Here is an 18499-nt window from a genome sequence, read left to right as displayed (position 1 = left end):
TAATTACTTATTATTCAATATTTTTAATACTGAAAATAAGTAATTATCAATGATTTTTAGTATGATATTTCTATAAGGGTCCCGCAAATGCTGCTTAGTTAACACAAAATTTGATATATTCAACACAGTAAAAAAACAGGGATTTTGTATGAAACTCAAAGCGATATAAACTGAATATTATTGACAGATGTCTAACCTCTTTAAAACCACCGAAATAAGCTATTACTATGAAACATTCATAACAGCCAGAGCTTTCTTTTGAAAACGAACCGAACTAATTTGTACTCCCAATAACTTGCATATTTTTTGGACTCTCCCGATTGATTATTAATGTTGGAGTCAAAATAAATATTTTTACCAAAAGAGCTGCAAAAAAATATCAAAATTCGAAAAAGATCTTATTATACATAAGCTTGGTTTACATCGTACACTTGATACGCGTACTAAATAGTAACTTTCTATTAGATAATCTTAATATTGACGATATATATAATCAACGGTATATTAAGCTGGTATAATACTCATCAACAAAACGTATTGTAATGATTGAATGCGTCGCCATTGATATGCATTGTCGATATTAAGATTATCTAATAGAAAGTTACTATTTAGTACGGGAGCGTCCCGATTGATCACGGTACGATTGTACATAACCAACCGATGAAAAGAATTATCTAGTGAATTACTAGGTCGAACCAATCATTACAATCTGTGTCCAATCGTATCGTGGTCAATCGGGTCCCATCCATTTAGGGGTGCGTTCAGATTCCTCATCCGGGTGCACTCTATTACTAGAAACACTATAGTATATGTGACATATACTATAGCACTTCTAGTAATAGAATATACCCGGGTGGGGAATCTGAACGCAGACTAGTACGCGTATCAAGTGCACGATGTAAATGAAGCCATAATTACCCGAAAATGAACCATGAGTATTGAAATACTAGATAGTATACCGATCGTGCCTGACGGTACTTTCCCAGCAACGCTTGAGATCGATATTTCGGCCAAATACATGATTTTTTAATATTTAATTAAAATTATCTGGATAATTCACAAATCTTTTTAATGATACTTCTTAACTCTTCATACGAAATACAAACGATACCATACCGAACCTTTGTTTAATTTACCTCCGGTCATTATTTGCGGCTAAATATATGGTTAATTACAAGTAATAGAATGACTCACAAATCTTTTCAATTGCACTTCAAAACTCTTCATACGAAATACAAACGATACCATACCGAACCTTTGTTTAATTTACCTCCGGTCATTATTTGCGGCTAAATATATGGTTAATTACAAGTAATAGAATGACTCACAAATCTTTTCAATTGCACTTCAAAACTCTTCATACGAAATACAAACGATACCATACCGAACCTTTGTTTAATTTACCTCCGGTCATTATTTGCGGCTAAATATATGGTTAATTACAAGTAATAGAATGACTCACAAATCTTTTCAATTGCACTTCAAAACTCTTCATACGAAATACAAACGATACCATACCGAACCTTTGTTTAATTTACCTCCGGTCATTATTTGCGGCTAAATATATGGTTAATTACAAGTAATAGAATGACTCACAAATCTTTTCAATTGCACTTCAAAACTCTTCATACGAAATACAAACGATTTAAAAGAATAGTTTTCCAACCGGAGCTTTTTTCCGGTCAATTACATATAAATATGATTGTGTCGGGAGCGGTGCACTTGGACACGGTGCATTTGGACACAGCCAATCACAGCACCGTGTGATTAGAGACATTTGTAGGGTCCCTTGGAACAGAGACTTGTGATTGGACTGTGTCCAATTGCCCCGTGTCCAACTGATATACATCCGATTGTGTCGACTTGTGTCTCTTGTTGGAAAGCAACCTATAAGATTCGACTATGGCTGCGTTCCGAAATGCACTGCCAGTACTGAAAATCTATAGTTCATGTTACGTATATTATAGAATTTCAGTACTGGCAGTGAATTTCGGAACGCAGCCTATAAATATCGGCCTTAGTGTTTACTTTCACGTCGTAACGCGTTATTATCCGTCAACTGAGACATGACAACAATTTTACTCTTTCAAACTACTTAGAATTTTCGATAAATGTTTAAGAAGTTCTAATTGTTTGACAGATATTGGTATGTTTACGAATGTTTACATTATTAATATACAGCAAATTCGGTTATTCGCATTACATCGAATTAATGCGCATTGAAGGCTGCTCTAATTCGGTATCGTATAGGTTACCTAATTTGCTAATATAATAAGATAATATAGTGATTATTAATACAATTATTATTAATATAGTAAGTATTAATATCGCGTACACATCATGCCGGATTGTTATGCTAAGGGCTGCAGAAGCAGGGCTTGCAATAGCCGAAAGAATAAAACGCAATTGGAATGGGAACAATTTCACGGCCAAAAAATTACATTTCACAGGTAGATGTTAATATAAGTACGTATTGCAAGTTATACATATGTATAAGGTATATATGTTATACTAATAATTTATTTGATATTATTTTTATCATATTATAGAATTCATAAAGGTCTTGAGTTCATCTTTAGATCATAGCTTATTTCTCTTTCATTAGCTACAAGGCATCTCAAGATGAACTCAAAATATTTTTGTGAATTTACCTTTATATTATATCACTTACGCTACTGTCTTATGTCTAGTAACTTATAATATTGATTAAATAATTACAGAATTCCTAAGGACCCAGAAAAACGTACAAAATGGCTTAATATAATGCAATTAAATAATATGAATATACCAAAGAATGCCAAATTGTGCTCGCTACATTTTGCAGAAAGTGATTTTGACAGAACATATGTTAATTGTGTCAGAATCCGGCCTGATGTTATCCCATCTGTAAATAAAATATATAACAAAGAAATTTCAGAGTGATTAAGCCAGTGGTTTACTTGATACTATTCTTACTACATTATAGATAAAATTCATAGATATGTCTTGAGTTCATCTTCAGATGCTGTACAGCTTACTTCTTTCATTGATTACAAAGTATCTCAAGATAGACTCAAGACATGTCTGTGAATTCCACTCTATATTATACTATTTATGTATAATAAAAACTGTATCAAGCAAAACGCTGACCTATCCACTTTCAGATTTCTGTCTGTATATAGACATGGAATTAATTCTATATAATATTCAAGAAAGTATATATTTTATACAGAAAACCACAAATAAGATAGGAGCTTCTTATAAAAAGCAGAAAGATGAAGAAATAAGTGAAGAAATAAATGAAGAAATAAATGGAGAAAATATTAATTTCAAGACAGTTAAAATACTTGATGCAAGAGAAGGTCTGTTTAAAAGAGAATTAATAATAAAAATAGACTATTGTAAACATGGTAGCAATATATACCAGAGTAAGTAATGTAACTAATAATTCTTTATAGATACTGAACAAGATTATTCTGATTTTTTTTTTGATGGAACCTTGATGGAAACCTTAATGGAAAGTACTTTATTAGTACTTTAAGCACTTTTCAAGGTAATTATTATTTCTTGTAAAGATACTCTATTTTCTTGAAACTGGTAATTGTAGGTAATTAATTAATGTCATTAATTGTATTTTTTTACATATAGTAAGTGATGCTGTTCAAACAAAATATACAATACAAAATTAAACATCAAGGAATGGTTATTTTGCCACATTCATTGGAAAATACGCCGAGAAAACCATGACTGAATTGTACTAGTCAATACCAAAAAATATTTTACAAGACAATGAAGTATCTGCGACAAAACCACTGAAGGTCCAAGAAGCACATTGCATTTACAAAAAATATATATGTATATATATTTATTTATCTATTTATTAAATGGGTATAAAACCCTTTGATGTACAGTGTCTGAAAGACATAATAAGAAATAAAAGAAGAGATAAAATACATAATAAGTATTACTCAAGAGTTACAAGACATGATAGGAATATAAATGATATAATACATTTTCTAAATTAGCATGCAGAGAGAGAGAGAGAGAGAGAGAGAGAGAGAGAGAGAGAGAGAGCTTGAACCAACTTGGACCAAAACATTTCAAAGGAGTTGTCAAAGATATCAATCAAAAATGCAAATTTGCTAACTAGTGTAGATATGCAATTAATAGAGTCAATCTTTCATATTCAGTGTAGTGATGTTCTACGTGGAAGATAGTGAGAAAACGCAATACTTTTGGTGGTGCATGTAAATTAAATAATCATAGAATTTCAGGATATATAATTGTTGTGAATAATACTATATAAGAAGAATAGATCAGAAACTACCCTTTTCTCCAAGGTTAATAAGTCATGACGCAAGAGTTCAGATTTATATTTATGGCAATCAACAGGTATAGGAGCACTCATACTTGATGGCAAGACAGAAGAAGCAATGCTATACTTTTTCAATTAATAGCGTATTATTTTTCTTATTTGAGGTCCACAGTATAGATCCATGTTCTAAATGAGGACGAGCTAACGTCAAAAATAGAATTTTAAGTGTATTTACGTTTTTAAAATATTTCAAAGTTCTATAAATTAAATCTAACATCCCATAAGTCGTAATAATTGTTCTAATGTGACAAACAATGAGAAATTAGGAGCAAAGTAGATACCAAGATCTCGTATCATATCAATTTCAGATAAAATTACGCCACTCAACATATTATCATACATATTAACATACATGTACAATACATAACATATTAATTAAAAGTTTGAACAAATTTTATCACAACTGAAATAAATAACATTTTGACATATTAATAAATTGTTGGTTGCACACAATCCTCAAGCCGTACTAGATCTTGCTGCAAGAGAAGCACGCGTCTGTGAAGCTAGCACGACGTTTTACAAATTAAAAAAAAAATGATAGTTTTATTAGCACTTTTCATAATTTTAGAGTTCTAAATAGAAAACAAAGATTTACGCATTTTTAATGCCGAAAACAGCAAATGAAAAATTGTGCTAACTTCGCGAACCTAGCACGACACTTCCCTTCTAAAGTATAAGAAATAAATACCACTACTTTTAGCAAGAGTTTCCGTCAGTTTTGATAGAATTCTATCTGTTCAATTAAAAAAAAAATTTTTAATAGTAATTTTCAATTACGCTTTTTTCATAAACTTGGAAAATACTACACATAGTACTTCTGAGAGAAAATATCATGCAGACTATATCTGGCCGTTCTATTGACAATTCTCAGTTCTAGCAGAGTTTTAGTCCCTACGATCAAATTTAAGAAGAGTACCGGGGTGGCTATTTATTTTATAAATAATTTTTTAATCTTTGAAGTTAGCACGACACTCGTGGAAAAAGTGTTGTGCTGACCATTTTTCGCAGTTCGGTCGACAATTCTCGTTAGTTCTAACAAAGTTCTAGTCCCTACGATCAAATTTAGATAGAGTTCCGGGGGCTACCTCCCACACAACATAAAACGTCTCAGCAATATCTCAGAAATATTACAAATATTATTTTTGAAACATTTTATTTGAGATATTTTTAGAATATTCTATGAATATTTTAAATAAAATATTTCGTATGAAATATTTTAGAAATATTCTATTCGAAATATTACATTGGAAATATTGTGGAAATATTTTGGAGATCTTGCACTACAAATATTTCAGAATATTTGTAATGAAATATTCTAGAAATATTCCATTTGAAACATTATCATTTGCGAAGTTTTTTAAATATTCTGGAAATCTGTCGCGGGAAGTATCTCAAATTAAATATTCTAGAAATATTTTACTTGGAACATTACCTATTGTACACATTTCCATTGTATGTACATTCAAAGATTTCTTGACTTGAAGAAGTCAGTTATTAACACTCAAATTTAGGTGTTTATCCCAATTTTTGAATGTTTACACCCACAATTGAATGTTTTTTGTAAGGATATACTAATAATAATAATGAACACAAGTAATTAAAATGAATAATAATTATTTATTGTTATAATGTGCGTTTGTGTGTGCGTATGCGTATGCGTATGTGTGGTGTGTGTCCAGTTCATTATATATGTGAGATAATTTTGAGACATTGTAGAAATTATTCAAAATATTTGTATATATATTTATATAAAAAAATTTAATAGAAACTACTCTATTTTAAACCATGATACATTATTACTTAAAATCTTTTAAAAAGCAATCTAAGTCAATGAATTGTTTGGAGAAAAACTATATCTTATATCCAGACAGCAAAGAACATCCATAGGACATCCATTTCATGTTCATTTCACATCTGTATGTCCAGGGATATAAAGTGGACGTCCATAGGAGATCCGATTTTGAACATTACGCGGATATCCTCATCAGTATATCTTATGGATTTTTTATATATGTCCAAGATGAAACAAAGTTCAGAATATGTTAGAGAACGGTTTTATATATGTTTTAATAGTTTAGTCAAACAGCACATAATATTTATGATAAAGATTCATAAATATTTATTTTGAATTATTTTTTTTTAATATTATATAAATATTTTATAAAATTTATATACATAAAAAAAGTATCAAAATCTTTAATCAAAATTATTAAATTATTATTAAAATATAGGCTAAATATTTTATACAATATTTATAGTAAACAAACAATAAATATTTGTAGTAATATTTTGTAAATATTTCTATAAATATTATATATGAAAAAAATTAATGTAATTATTTATAATTATTAAATTAATGAAGAAATTAGAAAATTAAAATTTAAATTGGTAATGTACACTGAAACAATTCTTTAAATAAAAAAAATATATTTTGTTAAATATAATTTTTAACTTAAAAAATATTTAAATAGTTACACTTTAAAAAACATGTAATAAACATAAAGTAATATTTTTTTTAAATTTGTAAAATAAGCTGTAAAATTATGAATTTCTAGAAAAAAAATAATTTCCTTACAAGAAGAAAATTTTTTAAATGTAAAAATTGTGTTTAAATATTTGCTTGTTTTAAAGTAAATAAAGTACAAGTAAATCATTTTATAAATCTAAATAAATTTTTAAAAATTTTTTAAATATTTTTTTAATATTAAAAGTATCTTTTGGGTTTCAAATTAAAGTTTCTTTTATTATCAGAAAACAATTTATTTAAATTTACAAAATGATTTATTTGTATTTTATTTACTTTTAAAACAAGTAAATATTTTTTAAATTTATACTTTTTACATACTTTTCAAACATACATTTTACATTAAAAGGATCTATTCTCTTCTTTTAAATAAATAATTTGTTTTCGTACATGGATACAACATATGTATACAATACAAAGCAACTCTCAGGGTGCGATTAGATATATCGCGGAACGTTATAAAGTAATTAGAAACCGCGCGCGGTGAGCCGCGTCTGTTTTCTTCCTACTATTATCGCTCCTGCACACAAGACGCGGTAATGCTTGCCGCGCGGCGGAAGTCCGCGCTACAGCCAATCAATATGTTGTTTTTCCGTAAGAGCTAGAAGGTTATTACGGAAAGCAGCATATTGATTGGCTGTCGCGCGAACTTCCGCCGCGCGGTAAGCATTACCGCGTCCTGTGTGCAGGAGCCATAATTGAGATGACGCGACGCGCGACGTACTTGTTCCAATAGAACGAATTGAATATTTAATGGAAAGTATCAAAATCTTTATTCAAAATATTATTAAAATATAGGCTAAATATTTTATGCAATATCTATAGTAAAAAAAAAATATTTCTAGTAACATATTATAAATATTTTAGGAATATAAAGGAAAAAAGTATCAAAATCTTTATTCAAAATATTATTAAAATATAAACGAAATATTTTATACAATATTTATAATAAATAAAGAATAAATATTTGTAGTAATATTTTGTAAATGTTTCTATTAACAATTATTATACATGAAAAAATAAATGTAATTATTTATAACTATTAAACTAAAAAATAAAAATTCGAAATTTAAATTGGTAATGTACACTGAAAAAATTCTTTAAATTAAAGAAATATATTTTGTTAAATATAATTTCTTACTCAGGCAGCACAAAGACGTTTTAAAAACGTATTAAAAACGTGTGTACTGGACGTTGTATACGTATTTAAAACGTCCATTATAGATCCATAAACATTTTTAGGACATTTTAAAAATATCCGTTGTTACTTTTGTGGATGTTCAAAAGACATCCAAATTAGGGACCCACCGGACTAAAACTGTATGTTCTCAGAACGAAAATAAAATGTTTGTAATTTTGAATATTGAATGTTCCTAATCACCAAAAGAATATTTAAAAGACATTTGAAAAAGCATTTTTAAAAACGTTAAAAATAATGAGATACCCAGACAGCACAAAATATTTACAAAATATTTATAAAATTTATTTGAATATTTTATAAATATTTACCAAAATATTTCATAAATATTTTTATAACCTTAGCTTCAATAGATCATAAATATAAAATATTTATTATAAATATTATAAAGATATTAAAATATATAAATTTATATACTTTTTCCATTTTCTGAACTTTTCTTCAATTTTTTAAATATACAGGGTGTCTCACACTCTTCTCCGGGCATTTTGTGAGGACGTAGAACAGGTTGAAGTGAACATAAAAGTCCTATACCGTTTTGCGATATTCGCAATAATTATTGAGATATTAATTATAGAAAATTTGTGAATGATCATGCAAGGTAAATGAGTTATAATAGCGACGACTGCTGTCGTGTATTTATACTTTAGGTCAAATTGAACAAAAAAGTCCTCTACTATTTTCCAAATAATTACATAGATTTTTAATTATTAATTAAAGAAGATTATTGCACGATTTTGCGTGAAGATGCACTCATCTTCTTTAATTAATAATTAAAAATCTATGTGATTATTTACAATATGGTAGAGAACTTTTTTGTTCAATTTGACCTAAAGTATAAATACGACGGCAGTCGTCGCTATTATAACTCATATCCTGCATGATCATTCACAAATTTTCTACAATTAATATCTCGATAATTATTGCGAATATCGCAAAACGATGTAGGACTTTTATGTTCACCTCAACCTGTTCTACGTCCCCATAAAATTCCCGGAGGAGAGTGTGAGACACCCTGTATATGTTCTTAGTTTTTATTTTATATTGTTTCACACGTTACTTAATTTAAGTTAAATTTTACTTTGAAAATTTGCTTACCATTACCGAAATTCCTGAAACCTCTGGTTCTTGAGTTGTTCACCTTACCTACTGCACCATTATCACTTTGAGAGACGCTTTCTATGGTATAGATATAATATGTTTATGTACGAAAACAAATGATTTATTTTAAAGAAGAGAATAGAAATGTTTTAAATGCAAAATGTATATTTGAAAAGGGTGTAAAAAGTATATTTAAAAAATATTTGCTTGTTTTAAAAGTAAATAAAATACAAATAAATCATTTTGTAAATTTAAATTAAAGTTTCTTTTATTATCAAAAAACAATTTATTTAAATTTATAAAATGATTTACTTGTACTTTATTTACTTTTAAAACAAGCAAATATTTATTTTACCATAGTTCTTACATAAGAAAACTAATTTTCTTCTTGTAAGGAAGTCATTTCTTTCGAAAAATTTATAATTTTACAGCTCATTTCACAAATTTAAAAAAATATTATTTTATATGTATTACATATTTTCTAAAATCTAACACTTTTTTTAAGTTAAGAAATTATATTTAACAAAAAATATATTTCTTTGATTTAAAAAATTTTTACAGTATACATTACCAATTTAAATTTCGATTTTACTATATTTTCATTGATTTAATAATTATAAATAATTACATTTATTTTTTTATGTATATTATTTATAGAAATATTTATAGTATACATTGTAGGTATTTATAAAATATTGCTATAAATATTTATTTTTTATTTACTATAAATATTGTATAAAATATTTAACTTATATTTTAATAATATTCTGAATAAAGATTTTGATAATTTTTTCTTTATAGAAATATTTATAAAATATTTATGTAATATTTAAAAAAAAAATAATTCGACCTAGGTATTTATGAATCTTTAATAAATATTGTGTGCTGTCTGAGTAAATTTCTTATTTTCATTAAGAAATGTTTTCCTTAACGGATTGGAAAAATGTTGTTTTTTTTAATATTTAATGAATGTTAAACTTCTATTAAATATTAAAAAACGAAACATTTTTTAAACGTTAAAAAAATGTTTTTTTTAATAAAAAGTGGAAACTTATCCCATTATTTTTAACGTTTTAAAAAATATTTTTAAAATGTTTTAAAATGTTTTTATTGTTTTGTTAGTTGGGTTTTTCTATTAATAATGCAAATTGAGGGATTAGTTTTTTCGCAATTTTCAAAAACTCGTAATGATAACTTTTTTGATGGAACTAACCAATCATATCACCGTTTGACAGATACAATTGTTCCAATAGAGAAGATAAATTTAATCGATTGTTTAAATTTATTCGTGTTGGTGAAACCGGCTTATACTATTAATAAATAAAGGCATTTGTAAGCTCAACATATGTTCCTTAGAAATACATAAAATGGACGTCTTTAAAACGTACAAAAATCAACATTAAATAAACATTTAAATATTTTGTACATCCACTAATTTACGTAATTAAAACGTCCATATTAGGTTCATGGACGTTGGGACTAAATAAAAACCAAAATCAAACGTCCATTGGACGTCTTGCGCTGTCTGGGTAACTTAAAAAATATTTGTTAGATTTTAGAACACATGTAATAAATATAATGTAATATTTTTTATTTATAAAATGAGATGTAAAATTATGAATTTCTAGAAATTCATAATTTATGAATTTCTAGAAATTTCTAGAATTTCTAAATGTATCTTTTTTCTGTTTCAAATTAAAGTTTTTTTTATTATCAGAAAACAATTTATTTAAATTTATAAAGTGATTCATTTGTATTTTACTTACTTTTAAAACAAATAAATATTTTTTAAATATACTTTTTACATACTTGTTACACATACTTTTTATATTTAAAAGGATCTATTCTCTACTTTTAAATAAATCATTTGTTTTCGTATAAGGATATATCGTATGTATATAATATAAATCGTCTCTCAGTTAAAGTGACAGTGGTGAAGTAGGTAAGGTGAACGACTCAAGAAGCAGAGGTGGTGTTAGGTTCGAATCCCAGCATGGTAAGCAAATTTTCGAAGTACAATTTAAATTGAATTAAGTAGCGTGTGAAACAATAAAGTGGAAAATTTAAGAAAAGGCCAGGAAAAGAGAGAAATGTTTATATTTTTATAAATATAAACGTTCTGTTTATATTTTTTCGGTATCTTCTATAAATATTCATAACTTAATATATAGAATATTCGGTAGATTATTCTATTCAGATTCTGAGAATATTTAAATTAGTGCCATTCGAATGTTCTACGAATACACAATGAATATATACGAATGTCCTATAGAATATTCCAAATATTCTTGAAGAATATTCTTAAAATTCATAGGATTGTCTTGTGCTATTTGGATATAGTTAAAAAAAGTCAAAAAATAACTATATGTAATATTAAAATATACAAGGTCTTCCAAAAGTGTGAAAATCCCTTATACAGGGTGGCCCACTGAAAACGAAACAAACATGATTTTTGGCATTTAACTAATTTATTTAAAAAATGCTCGGACACGTCAACTTTAGTTTCAAGGGAGATATGTTAATTGGCGATTTCCATATGCCAAACTTCAACCCTATATGAGGAGCTCATTTTACCATAAAAATTTTAAATGACAAGGGCTCTAGCAATATACCATTTGAAAGAGCGATTAATTCGCTTTACAATAGGTTTTTATTTTTTTAATTTTAATCATTATTTCCCGAGTAATTATAACAAATCAATAAATAAAAAATTATGAAAATAAGTGGATGTGTAGCATTATTCTGTAATAATTCATCATCTAAAGATCCTAGAAACGCCAAATTAAAACAAATATAAAAAATGAAAAGAACCAAATATATAATTGTTACTTACCGTTTGTTAAATTATAAACAAAAAATAAAATTTAATGTAATAGAAAGTAATAATGCACATAACATTTATGAGAAAATCATGTACTCCAATGAAACAATACTAAACTAGCAATTTATATATCAACATAGTAAATGTTGGAAATAACCACCAACTTCTATACAATAATAAAGATTTTGTCAAAACGTTGTCGCACATATATATACAGATAAATAAATACAACGAAATATTAAGAGTTTTCTACACTTTTGGAAGACTCTGTATATTTATATTTAAAAATGTGTCTTATAATAATAAGTAATGAAAGATGTTAATGTAATGAGAGAAATGTAAAATAATGCATGTAAAATATAGTAATACTGATTTGTTTAGGAAAAGAATAAAAAAAACTTAAAAGATTACACTTATATTAATCAATATAATGAAACTTTATGAACAAAACTTACTATTTCTTACTATGCACCAAATATTATACGAAAAAGTGAACCAGTATGGCACAGCTTTTGCACTAATAAAAGTAATACAAATTAAGAACTTTTTATCTCATCCAAATATTCTACTTCTTCGTAATTCAAATTATCCGTCTGATTACTTATTGCACAAAATCTTTCAATAGCTGCAGCAATTCGCTCTTTTGCAATAACATCACGTTCCATAAGTTGAATTTTTTTGTGATAATATTGCTTCTGTAGCTCTAAATCACTTTGTATATTTCCACTTAGATATTTTTTATATGGTAGAGTTTTATCAAATTGTTGAGATTTATTCCTTGTTACATTATTATCTATTGATGTCATACTGCTTTCTGACTGTGGACCTCCTCCAGTTTTTTTTAAGTTTTTGTTAATATTGGTTTTCTTCCCTTTCACTTTAGTTTTCATATCATGCCAAGCCTATAAAATTTTAAAAATATAATTAAATATGATACAACACACCTATTGATATTCTATAAACCACCTTCTATGACAGAGATATACAAATTCTATTAGAATGTTCACAAAGAATCATAGACAAAGATGATGACATTACTTAGTGTATAAATTAAATCTAATGAATTCAATTAGATTAAAAAATCAAACCCAACTTTTTGACTGATATAATATTTTGTATAACATTAACCTTTCGCCATTGATACCAAGTCTTTTTAGCACCAGGAAGGGCATTTAATTTATGAGTAATTTCATTCCATAATATTTGAGCATCTTTATACGAAAATTTCGATGTAAACTTTGCTGATATTAATTCTGGATGGACACTTAAATACTCTAATAGCATTTCTTTCTGTCCAGCGGTTATATTTCCAGCTCGTTTCTCTGACATCTTAATCTTAATATTATCGCGTCCGACCGACCAGGCCGCCCAGCCGGTAATAAATTTTTGTCCAAACTATCCTTTGCCTGAGACACTCCAGTTACGAAACCTTCCTTTCCTAAAAGGAAGGTATCTCAGATGGCATCACCACCATTCAGGTCCCCTCCTAGGATGCGTTCAGATTCTTCATCCGGATGCACTCTATTACTAGAAACACTATAGTATATGTTACATATACTATAGCACTTCTAGTAATAGAATACACCCGGGTGTGGAATCTGAACGCAGCCCTAAAGGGGATCACAAGAGCTCAAGGTAACGATCATGAATCTTTCACGTGAACTTCATTTTCATTTTTCACTTTTCACTGTAAATTATTTCACATAAAAAGTAAACAATGAAAATGTGGAAAGCAATACTTATGTAATATAGATTATTAAAATTAAAATGTAATTACAGTATACAATGTAATATATAACACATTAATAAGCATTATACAACTTAAATTTATAGTTATAATATAATATAATAATACAATATGAGTAAATTTAATAAATGAGACGAACGTTAACCGTGAAAGGTGAATTCTCAAAACGTGAAATATTTCACGTAAACTTTCAGTTTGCTCGTATATGTCTTTTACATGTAAATTGTGTAAGTTTCCATGAAAATTTTTAAGCATCAAACGATGTGGTTTAAATATGAAAAATAATGTAATACTACACTCGCATATTATGTACAGAGTAGAATTTCTTATAGTGACTTTAATTTTTATGGTTATACGACAATTGGCATTTGACATAAGAATCCTACGTCCATTAAAGGGTACGTTCAGATTCCCTACCCGAGTGCACTCTAATACTAGAAGTGCTATAGTATATGTAACATATACTATAGTGTTTCTAGTAATAGAGTGCACCCGGGTAGGGAATCTGAACGCACCCAAAAATGAACAACGAAAGCCGAATGAAGTGATGACGTATAGGCAGTGAAAGTATACCGACGAAGTTTGCAAAGTTAAAATACGTATGCATCAGAAAGTTAAATATTAATAATGTAATATATTATAAATTGTATGCAATAAGTAAAATGTAAGTTTATTTTATGTATTTATTGCATGTATTTTATGTATTATTTTATATGAAATATATATTTTTTGCAGATTTATAATTTTAATATTAATAGAATATTTTATTTTTTCATAATTTATCCTAAAGTAATCCCAGACAAGCAGATTTCCAAGGGACGTTCTAAAGACATCACTATGTCTTAAAAACATGCTGAAAAAATTCTAAAGATGTCTATTGCAAATTGGTGTTGTCTTGAGTATATTATAATATTTTTTTTTAATTACAAATTCACGTTAAATCTTTCATTTTTCATGAGTTTAGTGAAGATTTTCATCTTTCACGAGTTTATTACAAAATCTTCACTTTTCACGAGTTCATACTAGGGGAAAAGATTTATGATCGCTACCCAGATTACGAGTATACGTCTTATGCAGGATTCACACCGTGTCCAATATCCGACGAACGACGTCCGATGTCCAATAGAAGAACAGCATTTTAATATAGAATTCAATTCTCTATTGGAAAGCTATTCTTTTATTGGATATCAGACGTCGGACATCGGATGCGGTGTGAATCCTGCATTACGTTACTGTTATGTCAATTCGTGTGTGGCGCCCCTTGTCCACAACCTTACTTTAATCTTTAAGCCGTACTAAATTGACCAACCAATTATTTAAAAAATAATCAACTGTGGTTAGTAAATTTCTTACGGTTTAAGAATTAAAGCAAGGTTGTGGACAAGGTTTAGAGGTGTCTATATTGGAAGTAAGCAGTAACAAGTAGTAAGTAAGAATAAGTAATTGGCCAATCATAGTTGATTATTCTTCTCACATTCGACTGTGGTTGGTCAATTTCTTACTCTTATTTTCTACTTCTTACTACTTTCTTCCAATGTAGACGTCTCTTTACTCTGCATGTAATTTTATTTTAAATGCAGGGCAGTGATCACGTAACTTCAAACGGAACTTTTCACTTTTCGTTCTATCGATTTCACGTGAACTTTGTCATTGTTCACGTAATCAAGTAACTCTATGCGTGAAAAACACAAATCGCTAAACATGGTTCCTATATGATTTCAATATCGATCAAATCAGTTGTATCCATCGGTTGTAGAACATATAACCTTAAAAACATTGCTATAACCTTAGAATTGTTATGTTTCCTGTATCTCATCACAGCAGTAGCATAATATATTCCGTATTCATCATGTCACTAGATTTTCACTTTTCCGCCAGTATATTTCATGACTAACAAGTTCACGTGAGAAGTTTCACGTTTCTACGCTTCGACGAGTTTAGTGATCACGAGTTCACGTGAAACTTTTCACTTTTCACGTTTCTACCTTAGGGGAAAAGTTACATGATCGCTGCCTAGAGACATGGCCACTCTCATTCTTCTCTCTGATTTACATAAAGTTCTACAATTATTTAAAATACGCACATATCCCAAATAGCACAAAGAACTCAAAAAGAATTCAGTTATGTGTCATCAATTCTGAGTTTATTTGGTGCAAAAAGAATTCTTTTTACTGAACTGAACTCTGAATTCTTTTTGTATCTGAAAATGAACTCAGAATTGGTTACATACGACTGAATTCTTTTTGAATTTTTTTTTAATTCTCTGTGCTATCTGGGTATGTTATCTGCATCGAATATAAAAATACAAAATGCGACATCTATAGGTGATTAAGTGAGTTTATTTGTCGATTTTCATCATTCTGTGAATCGATGCATCGCATACGTCCATTGAATAATTTGCAATTTACCCTGCAATCTGCATTATTCATGAAGGTATCTATGACTTCGGCTCGTCCTTTATTACGCACATTCGTAAGTGTATTGTAATTAACGATAATGTACAGCTTATCGTATTAACTTGTAATTGCTGCAATAAATCTATTGTCATCACATACATATAAATTGTCTATTATACTCTATATCATTCTATAAATTGCTAAGCCATGATCATAGCTGTAGTTGACGGCGCCAAAATGTAATAGAGGAGCAAAGTTCACGTACGTTACACAGAGTAATCTCAGGTGAACGTGTGATTATCATACATATCGAATAATGCCTTATTATGTGATAAGGTAAATAATAGATTTTTCAAGTAATATGAGAGTTTGCTCTTCTGTAAAAACATTGGTTAATTAGGTGGTTTGTAAGTATTAATAAAGCTCGAAGACACTGTGTTACGTACACACTTGCATAATACACAACTCATTTAATTATATAATATACTAGTATACTTACTGTATTCAATATATTAAATAGTATACTGTATAATATTTTATATGTATATATTTTATGTATACATATATATTAAATACTTTGTTATGTATAATATGTATATACACTAAAAAAGATATTTGTTTTTCTAGTCTGTGAAGTATAAGCAAGTGAACATGAATAATCCTAGACTAAAGGCTGAAGTAGTGCTATCAGAATCAAATCGAAAAGTGTGCATTGAGAAACTTCGGTCTTATCAATTACCAAGTGTACAGGAAACTGTTCCAGAAGCTGCTGTTTTAGTCCCGTTATGTATGCACAATGGAGAACTTGGTCTCTTGTATACTCTGAGATCTATGAAACTCACGACCAATCGAGGACAGGTTGGTTACTTTATGCTAATAAAAAATTCAATAAGTTGATTTAGTGGTTTTTAACTATTTTACTGGCTATTTGAAGTTAAGTTTTTAGCTTGTTTATTATTAATATTTAATTATAAAATTACTAACTGATGTGAAAGAGTGTTATATAATTTATATATCAAGTCTTATTTTAGCATAACAAGCCAGCAATCAAAATAAGATTTGATTTTCACAAGAACATCTTTTACAGGTGTCTTTCCCTGGTGGTAAACGAGATAAGGAAGATTCCGATCTGATAGAGACTGCCTTGCGAGAAACTTGGGAAGAGTTGAAGATCTCCAGGGATAAGATTGACGTGTGGACTGAAGGGAACATGATTGGGAAGACCACTGTGAACGTTATGCCTGTGTTAGCTTATATCGGCGAGATTGTAGTAGAAGATTTGGAGATAAACCAAGACGAAGTAGAGGAAGCATTCGTGATTAGCTTGCAGAAACTATGTGATCCTGAGCTGTTTCGTTTCACGCGTTTTCGAAATATCAATTTGCCGACTTATTTGGGCGGCAAGCATCGTGTCTGGGGATTCACTGGTGCGATCACCCATGTAGTACTCGAATGCTTGGTACCAAACGTTTACAAAAACGTGTTCCGTTTCTATCAGCTTCGAGAAACAAAGGCCTCAGATATCTTACATGCTGAAAGTCAAAAGATGAAAGTCGAAAGAAAGTCAGCTAATCAGAAAAATACTTTGTCCAAAATATGAAGGTAAAAATGGAGATTAGGAAACAATTGACAAAAAATGTTCTACATTCACTTGTACTAGTTGGAATTGTTTATGGTAATCCATCAGAGATATTTTTCTTAAAGTATCGAACGTGTTTTTATATTCTCATTGAAATTACATCGATTTAAAATTTATTTGAATCATATTTTGTTATTCACTATTAATACTGCTTTCATGATTGTGATTTTGTTACTCACCGATGAACAAAAACGCGCTAACATTAGCAGTGAATAACGAAGCAGTCTTTAATTTATTATTATCTAAATTTAGACGAAAAATAGAAGCTATGATAATTATATTTATAGTCATTAATCCCAATTCTGTTGACTCTAAATAAAATAGAGTATTATAAGGATATGCAAAACAATATACGGGTACGTTCTAGGCGCATATAGGTTCTTCAGGAAAACTTAAAGTAAATGTAGCTATATTTTAATATATATATATTTAAAAAAAAAAAAAAAAAAAATATATATATATATATATATAAAATACATATTGTACTTGCGATCTTAATTATTACAATTAGCAGAATGACTTTATTATAAATATATTTTTCTAACGTTATAACGGAAAACTGATAGAAAAATGGATTATGTATATATAAGTGTACATATATTAATATTTTACCTTTTTTTCTTAACATGAATATTTGTTTATATAAAAATGTTTGTTAATAATCAATTTTATTTCATCTTAAATATTTTACTCTTCTATTCTCATCTTCTGTAATATAC

General features: G+C 28.3%; 3 protein-coding genes across 9 annotated transcripts; 2 read left to right on the top strand and 1 right to left on the bottom strand.

Moving 5' to 3' along the window:
• Positions 1-1999: 1999 nt before the first annotated feature.
• On the top strand, positions 2000-4786 carry LOC116845746 (THAP domain-containing protein 6-like). 2 transcript variants are annotated; one of them, XM_032818799.1, is made up of 6 exons: positions 2000-2146; positions 2316-2450; positions 2721-2886; positions 3212-3341; positions 3438-3532; positions 3628-4786. In XM_032818799.1, exons 2-5 carry the CDS (start codon positions 2341-2343, stop codon positions 3518-3520), a joined length of 489 nt encoding a protein of 162 aa, XP_032674690.1. In that variant the 5' UTR covers positions 2000-2146; positions 2316-2340; the 3' UTR covers positions 3521-3532; positions 3628-4786. The 2 variants fall into 2 exon arrangements, with proteins under 2 accessions (XP_032674690.1, XP_032674689.1); XM_032818798.1 differs by having other exon boundaries at positions 2009-2239.
• Positions 4787-11258: 6472 nt separating this feature from the next.
• LOC116845752 lies at positions 11259-13466 on the bottom strand. Its single transcript, XM_032818805.1, has 2 exons — positions 13127-13466; positions 11259-12900 (listed from the first exon to the last, which is right to left on the bottom strand). Exons 1-2 carry the CDS (start codon positions 13325-13327, stop codon positions 12535-12537), a joined length of 567 nt encoding a protein of 188 aa, XP_032674696.1. The 5' UTR covers positions 13328-13466; the 3' UTR covers positions 11259-12534.
• A 1847-nt stretch (positions 13467-15313) lies between these two features.
• LOC116845745 (nucleoside diphosphate-linked moiety X motif 8) lies at positions 15314-18231 on the top strand. 6 transcript variants are annotated; one of them, XM_032818793.1, is made up of 4 exons: positions 15314-15411; positions 16070-16178; positions 16769-16999; positions 17229-18231. In XM_032818793.1, exons 2-4 carry the CDS (start codon positions 16116-16118, stop codon positions 17739-17741), a joined length of 807 nt encoding a protein of 268 aa, XP_032674684.1. In that variant the 5' UTR covers positions 15314-15411; positions 16070-16115; the 3' UTR covers positions 17742-18231. The 6 variants fall into 6 exon arrangements, with proteins under 6 accessions (XP_032674684.1, XP_032674682.1, XP_032674685.1 ...); XM_032818791.1 differs by having other exon boundaries at positions 16070-16217; XM_032818794.1 differs by having other exon boundaries at positions 15314-15449.
• The last annotated feature ends 268 nt before the right edge of the window (positions 18232-18499 follow it).

Source organism: Odontomachus brunneus, unplaced genomic scaffold (genome assembly GCF_010583005.1).
Source record: "Odontomachus brunneus isolate Ranch 3 - 2012 unplaced genomic scaffold, Obru_v1 Obru_scaffold_057, whole genome shotgun sequence".
Classification (NCBI taxonomy): Eukaryota; Metazoa; Arthropoda; class Insecta; order Hymenoptera; family Formicidae; genus Odontomachus; species Odontomachus brunneus.
This window is presented reverse-complemented; position numbering and strand designations above follow the sequence as displayed.

Bases quoted from the DNA above. Each gene is read 5' to 3' on its own strand.
- LOC116845746 (XM_032818799.1), top strand. From the start codon at position 2,341: ATGCCGGATTGTTATGCTAAGGGCTGCAGAAGCAGGGCTTGCAATAGC. The intron at 2,451-2,720 runs GTAGATGTTAAT...AAATAATTACAG, and splicing joins CAAAAAATTACATTTCACAG to AATTCCTAAGGACCCAGAAA. The intron at 3,342-3,437 runs GTCTGTTTAAAA...AATTCTTTATAG, and splicing joins AATACTTGATGCAAGAGAAG to ATACTGAACAAGATTATTCT.
- LOC116845752 (XM_032818805.1), bottom strand. From the start codon at position 13,327: ATGTCAGAGAAACGAGCTGGAAATATAACCGCTGGACAGAAAGAAATG. The intron at 12,901-13,126 runs GTTAATGTTATA...AAAATTTTATAG, and splicing joins CTTGGTATCAATGGCGAAAG to GCTTGGCATGATATGAAAAC.
- LOC116845745 (XM_032818791.1), top strand. From the start codon at position 16,116: ATGCATCGCATACGTCCATTGAATAATTTGCAATTTACCCTGCAATCT. The intron at 16,218-16,768 runs GTAAGTGTATTG...TTGTTTTTCTAG, and splicing joins GTCCTTTATTACGCACATTC to TCTGTGAAGTATAAGCAAGT. The intron at 17,000-17,228 runs GTTGGTTACTTT...CATCTTTTACAG, and splicing joins TCACGACCAATCGAGGACAG to GTGTCTTTCCCTGGTGGTAA.